Here is a 13136-nt window from a genome sequence, read left to right on the forward strand (position 1 = left end):
GGATTTTGACTGAAGACAGGCCAGGGTGATCAGATACTATCTAGGGTTTGGTGGGGGATGAGGAACCCAATTAGATATCAACCTTGATTTATATATTGTGGTGGAAGAGATTGTTGCTAAACTGACTTAGTGGAGTTCGTTGCTAAAACTGGATTTTACAAGGAAGTGCACAGATGGGCTTAGGAGAGGGTTTAGGAGTGTGACTAAAGATTGGTTAAGCAGAGCCTCTTGGTCAGAAATAGGTTCTTTACTTTCAAATATTTTTGGATTTTGCAGACATCCTCCTAGTATTTATTTTTAATTTTATTATTCTATTGTGGTCATAGAAGATGCTTTGCATAATTTTAAAATGCTTTTAGCTTTATTGAGAATTGTTTTATGGCCCAGCATGTAGTCTTATCTTGGTGAATGTTCCATGGCACTTGAAAAGAATGTTTGTTTTGCTGTTCTTGGGTATGGAGTATTTTGTAAACATTCAGTTAGGTAAAGCTTTTTGATAGTGTTTTTCAGATGTTCTGTATACTTACTTATGTCTGTCCACTTTTCCCATCAATTACTGAGAGAGGTGAGTTAAAATCTCAGTTTAAATATTTTCAGTTTTTTAAAACACTTTTTTAGCACAGGTTTAGAGTATCATTTACTAGAGGCTTGTTTATCTCTCTACTCATTAGAATGACCCTTCTGTGTTCTCTATTAAATGCCTCTGATGTTCAACTAAGATTCTGTCTTCTCTGACTGGTCACAACTCAAATGTATCCCAATCCTGTGTGGGAAATATTCTGGGAATATTCTGTTTATAGCTCCTGTTGTTCTTTGCCTGGCTTTGTGTTTCATACTATGATGCAAAAAAATTAAAAAAAGATTAGCCACATACTCAAAGGAATTCTTATGCAGATTTCTTTAGCTCTTTTCCACTGTAGATTCCTCCTCACTGGGTAGTATGCCTCACAAATTCTGGCTGTTTTAGACTTCCTAAACTCTAGTCTCTTGTTTCAACTCAGTGAGACTGTCATGTTCTTCTTGGGACCCTTCTCCCTGTCTGGAAGGTGCTTCCAGGCAGAAATCGAGTTATCATTAAGGTCTCTATTTATTTACTTTCTCTCAGGGATTACAGTTCTGTGCTGCCTGTTGTCCAGTGTCTGCATACAGTTGTTTCCTATCATTTGTCCAGTAAGAAATAAATTTTAAATTGTGGTCCTCATGCCACAGTATAAGAAACACCAGTGTAAGTGAATAGTAAATCAGAGTCAGTAGATAGCCAGTGCTCATCCTGGTCAGGGGTACCAGGGCTCTGCCTCTGTCAGCTCCTCCCGCAAACACCCACTAAGATGTGGTTTGCTGGTGCTTAGTTTGACTTAAGAACAAGGTGGTCCCTGATGTCTATATATACTTATTAAAAGTAGGGACTGTGTGTGTTCTTTCCAAAAGAAACAAGCTGTAAGTGTAAAGTATCTTTTAAGAAGCAGGAAATAACTTTTCCAACAACTGTATCATTACGTTCTGTTGGCTTAGTGATCTGAGAGCCAAGGAAAACTAAGGTGAGTTAAGTTACACCTGCTTTTTCTTTGTGGGGCCATCTTGCTTCAGTATGTTCCACGTTCTTAAATAACAAATCAGGACCCTAATCCAAGCTTAATCATTGTGTGGTTGAGTGTATGTGTGTGCATGTGTATGTGTTCCTCCTATCAATCTGTAATGGACCTGGGAAGCTGCCAATATATATCATAAGATCCCAGTTTTTAAAATCCTTATGTGTGTGAATTGGTGTTTATAATATATGAACAAAAAATGAAAGTATACACGTCAAAGTATAAACATTATTTTTTTTCCAAGAAGCATACTGAGTGAGGGGAAGGAGAGACTACCTAATTTTTACTTTAAATAACTCTTCATTGTTAATTATACCAATGATTACAACAACTCAGTTGTTGAGTACATAAAAGTCTAGAACTAATTTATTTTCCTGGTAAATCATTCATTTGATCATTGTGTAATGACTATCTTTATTTTTAATTTTTTCCTGTACATTTTATTTTCTTATGCTCCTGTTTTTTTAAATTATACTTTAAGTTCTGGGATACATGTGCAGAATGTGCAAGTTTGTTACATAGGTATACACGTGCCGTGGTGGTTTGCTGCACCCATCAACCCATCGTCTACATTAAGTATTTCTACTAATGCTATCCCTCCCCTAGTTCCCCATCCCCCAACAGGCCCCAGTGTGTGATGTTCCCCTTTCTATGTCTATATGTTCATTGTTCAGCTCCCACTTATGAGTGAGAAAATGCGGTATTTGGTTTTCTGTTCTTGTGTTAGTTTGCTAAGAATGGTGGTGTCCAGCTTCATCCATGTCCCTGCAAAGGACATGAACTCATCCTTTTTTTTTATGGCTGCATAGTATTCCATGGTGTATATATGCCACATTTTCTTTATTTAGTCTATCACTGATGGGCATATGGGTTGGTTCCAAGGCTTTGCTATTGTGAACCAGTGCTGCAATAAACATACATATGCATGTATCTTTATAGTAGAATGTTTTATAATCCTTTGGATATATACCCAGTGATGGGATTGCTGGGTCAACTGGTACTTCTGGTTCTAGATCCTTGAGGAATGGTCACGCTGTCTTCCACAATGGTTGAACTAATTTATACTTCCACCAACAGTATAAGAACATTCCTATTTCTCCACATCCTCTCCAGCATCTGTTGTTTCCCGACTTTTTAATGATCCCCATTCTAACTGGCGTGAGATGGTATCTCATTGTGGTTTTGACTTACGCTCCTTTTTAAAAATGACTTTCTTGCCTTTGATTTGATGCAGTTTTTTTTTCATTTCTCTTCTGACCTCCTCTAATTTTTATTTTTTATATTTGTTTTTCATTCTTTAAATAATTATTCTTGAAATTATAACATACATCATTTTTTTGACAAAGTCTAAAGTTTATCACTAGCTGTATCCTCCTACAATACAACGACCTTAAAATGTTTAACTCTGATCTCTTTGACAATCCAATATCATTTTGTTGTTGAGAATGTTACTTCTACCTTGTTTTAGCTCTGTCTTCATTCAGATAGTGTTATGATTGCTTTAGCTAATAAACGTTTATTTAATTCCTTGTATATATTTGTTAGTGTCTTTCTTCATCACTGCTTATTTTGTTCTATACCTTGCTTTTGTGTTTATTTTCTTCTTAAAATATATTAATGATTTCTTCATCTAGGATCTATGAGTAGTAAACCTTGGCATGTAAAAGATATTAATTATTTTCCTTCTGACTTTTCTTGTTGATAGGATAACTGCTGTTATTGTAGAGACCTTTAGTTGTTAGAAATGTTTTCTTCTCAATCTGGTTGATTTAAAGATTGTCTCTCTTTGGTGTCCTGAAGTTTCACTATGATATTTCTAAGTGTGAACAGTTTTATTTACTCTCCTTGCCATTTTTTGATGCTGTTTCAATCTGTTAATTCATCTCTTCATCAGTTGTCAAATCCTGAAGTATTAATATTTTGACTGTCATCTCCCATCTATACTCCTTCCCCAGTCTTTCAGTTCTCTCCTTGAATAATTTCTGTTAAATGCTTTCTGTACTTCTTATTCCAACATACTTTGTATACCTCTACTGTTTTCCTTCTGCTGTCTTCTGTTTTATCAATTTCCATTAGCTTTTTCTACTTGCTGTTGAACCCATCCATTGAGTTTAAATTTATGGTATTATGTTATTATTATCAATTTTCATTGCTTTATTTCGTATTTTTAGATATATTATTTGATTCTTTTTATCTGTTTTCTGTTTTATAAACCCCTGTTCTTTTTTAACATATGTTTATCACTTGTTTATCTTTTTAAAAACATTTTAAAAACTCTAATAGTGAAAGTAATTTTGATTGTTCTGTTATCTCTATTTTATTGTGTACATTATCCCATTTTGGGCCGTGAGATATTTAGATTGTCATTCATGGCTTTGAACTTATTTATATACTTATTATTGTCTCCACGCTTGACTTGAGAACTATTTTCTGTAGTGTCTTTTCTCCCATACATTTTCTTAGGTGTGGAAAGCCTCCCTTTAGGGATGATGGTGTCTTCCTGAACCCTCTAGGATACTCTGGCCATATGTCCAGTTTTTATATTATTTTTGATTGTTCATGTTTCTGCAAATTATATGGCTCAGTTTTGAACCTATTGATTTTGGCTTGGGATTCTGATATCGTGTGGTTGACTCTGTCCTGTCCCCCATACTAGGGCTGGAGAACTATTTTAATGAAACTCTAACCAGATATTCAGGTTTTCAATCAGCAGATTGTTCTCTCCCAGTTTAATGTAGTTAGCTCATTTTTGTCTGTTAGCCAGGTAGGGCCATGGGTCTAAATGTCCATCTGATATGGTTTGGATTTGTGTCCCCACCCAAATTTCATGTCGCATTGTAATCCCCAGCGGTGGAGGAGGGATCTGGTGAGAAGTGACTGGATCATGTGGGTGGACTTCCCCCTTGCTGTTCCGGTGATAATGAGTGAGTTCTCGTAAGATCTGGTTGTTTAAAAGTGTGTAGCACCTCCACCTGTACTCTCTTCCTCCTGCTCTAGCCATGTAAGACATGCCTGCTTCCCGTTCCCCTTCTGCCATGAATGTAAGTTTCATGAGGCCTCCTCAGCCATGCTTCCTGTACAGCCTGTGGAACTGTGGTCAATTGAACCTCTTTTCTTTATAAATTACCTAGTCTCAGGAGGTTTTTTTCATAGCAAAGTGAAAATAGACTAATACACCATCCCTACTCAGGTCTCACATTCTGAGGTCCCCATGGGCAGTGTTTGATCCTGGTCAAATACTCACCATGGTAGCTCAGTTCTGTTTTACTGGGAAGTCTTTTTGCCTTTATTTGGCATCTAGGAATTTACCATTCTTGTTTTCAGTGTTATGTATTAACATTTTTCATTACTATTTTGCCTAGAATATCTGTGTGTTAGGATGTGGCTGAGCAGGGCGGGTGTGGTGGCTCATGCCTGTGATCCCAGCATTTTGGGAGGCCAAGATGAATAGGTCGCTTGAGTCCAGTAGTTCAGCCTATGCAACTTGGTAAAACCCTGACTGTACAAAAAATTAGCTGGGCATGGTGGCACACACCTGTACTCTCAGCTACTTGGGAGGCTGAAGTGGGAGGATCACCTTAGCCTGGGAGGTAGGGGCTGCAGTAAGCCGTGATTGTGCCACTGCACTTCAGCCTGGGTGACGGAGTGAGACTTTGTCTAAAAACAACCAAGAAGTGGTTGAGCAATTCAATACATAATTTTTTAAATTATATAGTCTGTATTTTAAGTATTTAGCATGTTTATTGAGATAAAGTTAACGGAAATAACTTACTTAAAGTATTTGATTTTCTAGGTCCTCAGTAAATTCAATTGTAATTTTTAGGATTTGTGCATATTATTTTTTTTTTATTTTATGGAGACAAGGGCTCAATCTTTTGCCCAGTCTGTAGTACAGCAGTGAAATTACAGCTTACTGTAACCTTGAAGTCTTGGGCTGAATCAATCCTACTGCCTCAGCATCCCAAGTAGCTGGGACTATAGGTGTGCATAACCGTGATGGGCTAGTTGTTGTTGTTGTTGTTGTTATTGTAAAGACAGGGTCTCTCTGTGTTACCCAGGCTGGTCTTGAACTTCTGGTCTCAAGTGATCCTCTTGCCTTGGCTTTCTAAAATGCTGGAATTACAGGTATGAGCCACCGTGCCCAGGCTGTGAATATTATTGATGTATTTTTTGCTTTCATTTCACTATTCTCCATTTTATATACTTTAAAATATCTTTACTGACTTGGTTTGATATATTATTTAGAATGTATTTAAATATATATGTTTGATATATCGTTTTTTAAATAAAACAATATGGTTTTAAGTAAATGTTTATTGCTTTTTCACAGGATGAATCTTGAAGAAGAATTAGATGAACTTAAAGTACATATATCTATTGATAAGGAAGCAATACAAGAATTGAATAGATGTGTGGCAGAGAGAAGAGAAGGTAAATTTTCAGAAAATAAATACTTAACAGAGGAATTGTAAAATAATCTAATTCTTGATATTTTAGTTTCAATTTCTTTTAAGAATATTACCCTTTTTATTCCTTTTTCCAACACTTTATTCATTGATAACTCGCTAATATTTTCATCATGAGAAAATTAAATAAATAGAACATCTAAAAGTCAGCTTTATAATTTATTTAAAAATCTAGGGAGAAGGCACAGCAAGATGGCCAAATAGAAGACTTTACCCTGTGGGAACTCCAAATTTAACAACTATCTACACACACAAAAAAACACATACATAAGAATCAGAAATCAGGTGAGCACTCACAGTACCTGGTTTTAACTTCAAATGGCCGAAAGAGGCACTAAAGAGGGTAGGAAAGACAGTCGTAAATTACCAATGCCACCCTTCCCTGATCTCCTGGCAGTGGCCATGTGACATGGAGAGAGAATTGTGCACTTGGGGGAGGGAGAATGCGGTGACTGTTGGACTTTGCATTGAACTCAGTCTTGCCCTGTCATAGCAGAGAGCAAAACCAGGCCGAATGTATCTGATGCCCGCCCACAGAAAGAGCATTTAGACCAGACCTGTCCAGAGGACAATCACCCATCTCAGTGGTTGGAACCTGAGCTCAGGCAAGCCTCGTCACCACAGGATTCTGGAGCTCTATATAAACTTAAAAGATAGTCTAGGCCACAATGACTTCAACTCCTAGGCAAGCCCTACTGCTGAGTTGGGCTGAGAGCCAGTGGACTTGGGTGGCATGTGACCTACTGAGACACCAGCCAGGGCAGCTCATGGGGTATTTGTGCCACTGCTCTCCCAACCCTAGGCAGCACAGCTCATGGCTCTGAAAGGAACCCCTTCTATCTGCTTGAGGAGGAGAGAAGAAAGAGTAGTCTTTGTCTTGCATCTTGGACACCAGCTCAGCCACAGTAGTATACGGCACTAGTTAGATTTATAAGACCCTTATTCTAGGCCCTAGCTCCTGGATGACATTTCTGGACACATCCTGGGCTAGAAGCAAACATGGTGCCTTAAAGGCAAGGATGCAGTCCTGGCAGGATCTATTACCTACTGATTGAAGAGCACTTGGGCTGTAAATAACCAGCAGCAATACCCAGATGGTACACTGTGGGTTTTGGCGGAGAATCTGAGATGTGCTGGATTCAGGTGAAACCCAGTGCATCCCCAGCTGTGGTGGCTGTAGTGAGAAACACCTGCATGAGAAAAGCAGAGGGAAAAGTAAAGGGTAATTTGTCTTGCACCTTAGGTACCAGCTCATCCACAATGAGATAGAACACCAAGCAGCTTGTGGGGTCATTGATTCCAGGCCTTGGCTCTTAGTTGGCATTTCTAGACCTGCTCTGGGCCAGAGGGAAGCCCACTGCCCTGAAAGGTGAGTCTCAGGCCTGGCAGCATTTGTGACAAGCTGACTGAAGAGCCCTTGGGCCTTAAGGAACATTGGCAGTGGCCTGGTAGTGTTCCCTACAGGACTGTGGTGGTGATCACAGGGAGAGACTGTTTTGCCTACAGAAAGGGAAGGGAGGAGTGGGAAGGACTGTGTCTGGTGGTTTGAGTGCCAGCTCAGCTGCAGTAGACTAGAACACCAGGTGGATTTCTAAGGTTTTTTTACTCTACTCCCTGGCTCCTAGATGGCATCTCTGGACCCACCCAGGGCCTGAGGAATCCTGCTACCCTGAAGGGAATGACACAAGTCTGACTGGCTTCACAATCTGCTCTTTGCAGAGCCCTAGGGCTTTGAGCAAACATAGGTGGTAGCCAGATAGTGGTTACAGTGGGCCTTGTGTGAGACTCAGGGATATACTGCTGTCAGTTCTGACCCAGCATAGTCCCAGTGGTCATGGCCACAGGGGTGCATTTGTCACGCCATCCCCAGCTCCAGAAGGCTCAGCAAAGAGAGATAGACTCTGTTTGGGAGAAAGGAAAGAGAACAAGACTCTCTGCCTGGTAATCCAGAGAATTCTTCAAGATCTTATCCAAGACTGCCCAGGAAGTAGTTCTAGAAGTCTTCAAGAACCCCAGTGTTACTGGGCTTGGGGTGCCCACTAATGCAGATATGGACTAGATCATAACACCCAAGTCCTTTCAAATACGTGGAAGTTTTGGGCTGAATCAATCCTACTGCCCCAGCATCTTTGTACCCATCTTCTCAAGAAGATTGGGTATAAACAAGCCCAGACTGCAAAGACTAAAATAAATATCTAACTTTGGAATTCCCAGACACCAGCAAACATCTGAAGATCAAGGCTATCCAAGTTATAGGTTGCGCTTTGTGTCCCCAAGCCAAACTCATCTTGAATGATAATCCCCATAATCTCCACATGTCAAAGGAGAGACCAGGTGGAGGTAATTGAATCATGGGGGTGGTTTCCCCCATGCTGTTCTCATGATAGTGAGTGAGTTCTCATGAAATCTAATGGTTTTGTAAGGCACCTTTTCCCTCTTCCCTTGGCACTTCTCCTTCCTGCCGCCTTGTGAAGAAGGTGCCTTGCTTCCCCTTCACCTTCCAGATTGTTGTTTCCAGAGGCCTCCCCAGCCATGCTGAGCTGTGAGTCAGTTAAATCTCTTTCTTTTGTTACTCAGTCTTGAGCAGTTCCTTATAGAAATATGAAAAACACCAAGAAAACATGACTTCATCAAACAAACTAAATAAGGTACCTGGGATCAATACTGCAGAAACAGAGACATGTAGTCTTTCAGACAGAGAATTCCAAATTTTTTTTTTTTAGTTTTGAGGAAACTCAAAGAAATTCAAGATAACATGAAGAAGGATTTCAGAATTCTATCGGAGAAATTAAAAGTGATTGAAAAAATAAAAAAGAATTGAGCAGAAATTATGGAATGAAAAATGCATTGGGGTCGCCTCATAGCAGAATTGATCAAGCAGAAGAAGGTATTAGTGAGCTTGAAGTCAGGCTATTTGAAAATACACAGTCAGGGCAGATGTGGTGGCTCATGCCTGTAATCCCAGCACTTTAGGAGACTGAGGTGGGAGCATCACCTAAGGTCAGGAATTCAAGATGAGCCTGGCCAATATGGTGGAACCCTGTCTCTACTAAAAATATAAACATTAGCCAGGCATGGTGGTACATGCTTGTGATCCCATCTACTTGGGAGGCTGAGGCAGGGGAATAGCTTGACCCCGGGAGGCGTAGGTTGCTATAAGCCAAGATCGCACCACTGCACTCCAGCCTGGTGACAGAGTGAGACTCCATTTCAAAAAAAAAAAAAAAAAAAACAGAACAGTCAGAGGAGACAAAAGAATAAAAAACAATGAAGCATGCCTACAAGATTATTAAAATAGCCTCAAAAGGGAGAATCTAGGACTTATTGGCCTTAAAGAGGAGTTAGTGAAAGACAGGAGTACAAAGTTTATTCAAAGGGAAAATAACAGAGAACTTTTCAAACGTAGCAAAAGATAACAGTATTCAACTATGAGAAAGTTGTAGAACACCAAGCAGGTTTCACCCAAAAAAGACAACCTGAAGGCATTGAACAAGCTCCCGAGGGCAAGGATAAAGAAAGGATCCTAAAAGCAGCAAGAGAAAGGAAACAAATAACATACAGTGGAGCTTCAATATGCTGGCAGCAGACTTTTCAGTGGAAACTTTACAGGCTAGGAGATAGTGGCATGACATACTTAGAGTGCTGAAGGAAAACACAACAACTAACTTTTGCCCTGGAATAAGGAGAAGTGCTTTGACAGACAAACAAAAGCTGGAGATTTCATCAACACCATACCTATCCTATAAGAAGTCATAAATGGAATACTTCAATCAGAAAAAGGATATTAGTAATAAGAAATCATCTGAAGGTACAAAACTCACTGGCAATAGTAAGTACACAGTATGACATACAATATTGTAATCCCATAGCAGCAGTATACAAACTACTCTTAAGTAGAAAGACTTAAAGATGAGCCAATCAAAAAATAACTATACAAAGTTTTCAAGACATAGTACAACAAGATACAAACAATAAAAAGTTAAAAAGAGGCTGAACAAAGTTATATAATTTTTATCAGTTTTCTTTTTGCTTGTTTGTTTATGCAAGCAGTGTAGTTAATCCAATTAAAATAATGGGTTATAAGATAGTATTTGCAACATTCATTGTAACCTCAAATCGCAAACTATACAATGGCTACACAAAAAATAAAAAGGAAGAAATAAAATAATCTTTTATTGTAGGAGAAGAAGGTAAGAGAAAATCACCTTCACTACAAGGAAAACAATAAGGAATGAAGGAAGGAAAAGAAGACCACAAAATAACCAGGGAACCAATAACAAAATGGCAGGAGTAAGTCCTTACTTATTGGTAATAACACTGAATGTGAATGGACTAAACTCTCTAATCAAAATACATAAAGTAGCTGAAAGGATATAAAAATCAGAGCCACTCTCTGTTGTATACAAGAAATGCTTCATCTATAAAGAGACATATAGACTGAAAATAAATGGAAAAAGACACTCCATGCCAGTACAAACCAAAGAAGAGCAGGAGTAGCTATACTTATATCAGACCAAATAGATTTCAAGCAAAAACTGTAAGAGACAAAGGTCATTACATAATGATAAAGGTGTCAATTTAGTAAGAGGATATCATAGTTGTAAATATATATTTACCCAACAGTGTAGTACCCAGATATATAAAGCAAATATTATTAGAGCTAAAGAGAAATATAGACCCTAATTCAATAATAGCTGGAGGCTTTAGTATCCCACTTTCAGCTTTGGACAGATCTTCCAGACAGAAAATCAACAAACATTGGAATTAATTTGTACTGTAGACCAAATGGAGCTAATATTTACAGAACATTTCATCCAATGGCTGCAGAGTACACATTCTTCTCCCCAGCACACTGGATCATTCTTGAGGATAGGCCATGTGTTAGGCCACAAAACAAGTCTTAAAACATTAAAAAAAAAATTGAAATAATACTGAGCATCTTCTCTGACAACAATGGAATAGCACTAGTAATCAATAACATGAAACATTTTGGAAGTTCTGCAGACACATGGAAATTAAACAATGTGCTCCTGAATGACCCATGTGTCAATGAAGAAATTAAGGAGGAAATTTAAAAATTTCTTGAAACAAATGATAATGGAAGCACAACATACCGGAACCTATGGGATACAGCAAAAGCAGTACTGAGAGGGAAGTTTATAGCTACAAATGTTTACGTCAAAGAAGAAGAAAAATTTCAAATAACTTAACAATGCATCTTGAAGAACTAGAAAAGCTAGAGCAAATCAAACCCAAAATTAGTAGAAGAAAAGAAATAATAAAGATCAGAGCAGAGATAAATGAAATTAAAATGAATAAAACAATATGAAAACATCATTAAAACTAAAAGTTGGTTTATCAAAAAGCTAAACAAAATTTACAAACCTTTAACCAGCCTAAGAAAAAGAGAACACAAATAAATATCAGATGTGAAAAAGTAGACATTACAACAGATACTGCAGAAATTTAAAGCATTGTTAGTGGCTACTATCACCAAATATATGCCAAATACATATCAACTATATGCCAATAAATTGGAAAATCTAGAAGAAATGAATAAAGTCTTATACACATACAACCTACTAAGATTATTGAACCATGAAGAAATCCAAAACCTGAACAGAACAATAATAAATAATGAGATTGATGCCATAATACAAAGCCCCCCAGCAAAGAAACAACCGGGACCTGGTGACTTCAATGCTGAATTCTACCAAACATTTAAAGAAGAATTCCAATCCTACTCAGACTATTCCAAAAGGTAGAAGAGGAGGGAATACTTTCAAACTCATTCTACAAGGCCAGTATTACCTTGATACTGAAACCAGACAAAGACACATAAAAAAAAAAAAGGAAACTATAGTTAAATATCCCTGATGAATGTTGATGCAAAAATCCTCTGCAAGATACTAGCAAGCTGAATTCAACAACACATTAAAAAATCAGTCATCATGACCAAGTGGGATTTATCCAAGGGTTGCCAGGATGGTTCAACATTTGCACATTAATCAATGTGATACATATTATCAACAGAATGAAGGACAAAAACCATATGATCATTTCAATTAGTCCTGAAAAAGCATTCAGTAAAATTCAACATTCTTTTCATGAGATAATCTCTGTAAAAACTGGTTTATTGGAACAAACATATATCAGGATAATAAAAGGCATAGCTGGTATCATACTGAATCAGGAAAAACTGAAAGCTTTTCCTTTAAGATTTGGAACATGACCACAATGCCTACTGTCACCACTATTGTTCAGCATAGTACTGCATGTCCTACTTAGGGCAGTCACACAAGAGAAAGAAAGGGCATCCAAATTAGGAAGAAGTCAAATTATCTTTATTTGCCAATGATATGATCTTGTATTTGGAAAAACTTAAAATTCCATAAAAAACTATTAGAAAAGATAAACAAATTCAGTGAAGTTGGAGGATACAAAATTAACCTACAAAAATCAGTATCATTTCTATATGCCAACGGCAAATAATCTGAAAAAGAAACCAAGAAAGCTAATTCAGTTTGCAGTAGCTACACATAAAACTCAGTACCTAGGATTTGACCAGAGAAGTGAAAAATCTTCCTACAATGAAAACTACAGAACATTGATGAAAGAAATTGAAGAGGGCACAAAAAAATGGAAAAACATCCCCTCTTAATGGATTGTAAAAATCAATATTGTTAAAATGGCCATATTACCTAAAGCAATCTACAGCTTCAGTGCAAGCCCTATAAAAATACCAATGTCATTCTTCACAGAAACAGAAAAAACAATCCTAAAATTTATATAGAATAAAAGAGACCCAGAATAGCCAAAGCTATTGTAAGCAAAAAGAACAAAACTAGAGGAATCACATTTCTTAAATTAAATTGTACTATAAAGCTGTAGTAACTAAAACAGCATGAAAATTGACACATAGACCAATGGAACCTCACAGACAACCTAGAAATATATTCGAACATCCATATAAACTAATTGTTGACGGAGTTGCCAAGAACATACATTGGGAAAAGGACAGTCTCTTCAATAAATTCTGCTGGGAAAACTAGATATCCATGGGCATAAGAATGAAACTAGT

At 37.6% G+C, this 13136-nt stretch overlaps 1 protein-coding gene across 2 annotated transcripts in view; it reads left to right on the forward strand.

Moving 5' to 3' along the window:
• Positions 1-13136, forward strand: part of CNTLN (centlein) — a 391924-nt gene that overhangs the window by 236570 nt on the left and 142218 nt on the right. For both annotated transcript variants that reach the window (XM_030920397.1, XM_030920398.1), the window contains exon 13: positions 5920-6020. In XM_030920397.1, coding sequence (XP_030776257.1) covers positions 5920-6020 — 101 coding nt within the window. The remainder of the gene's footprint in view (positions 1-5919; positions 6021-13136) is intronic.

Source organism: Rhinopithecus roxellana, chromosome 16 (assembly GCF_007565055.1).
Source record: "Rhinopithecus roxellana isolate Shanxi Qingling chromosome 16, ASM756505v1, whole genome shotgun sequence".
Classification (NCBI taxonomy): domain Eukaryota; kingdom Metazoa; phylum Chordata; class Mammalia; order Primates; family Cercopithecidae; genus Rhinopithecus; species Rhinopithecus roxellana.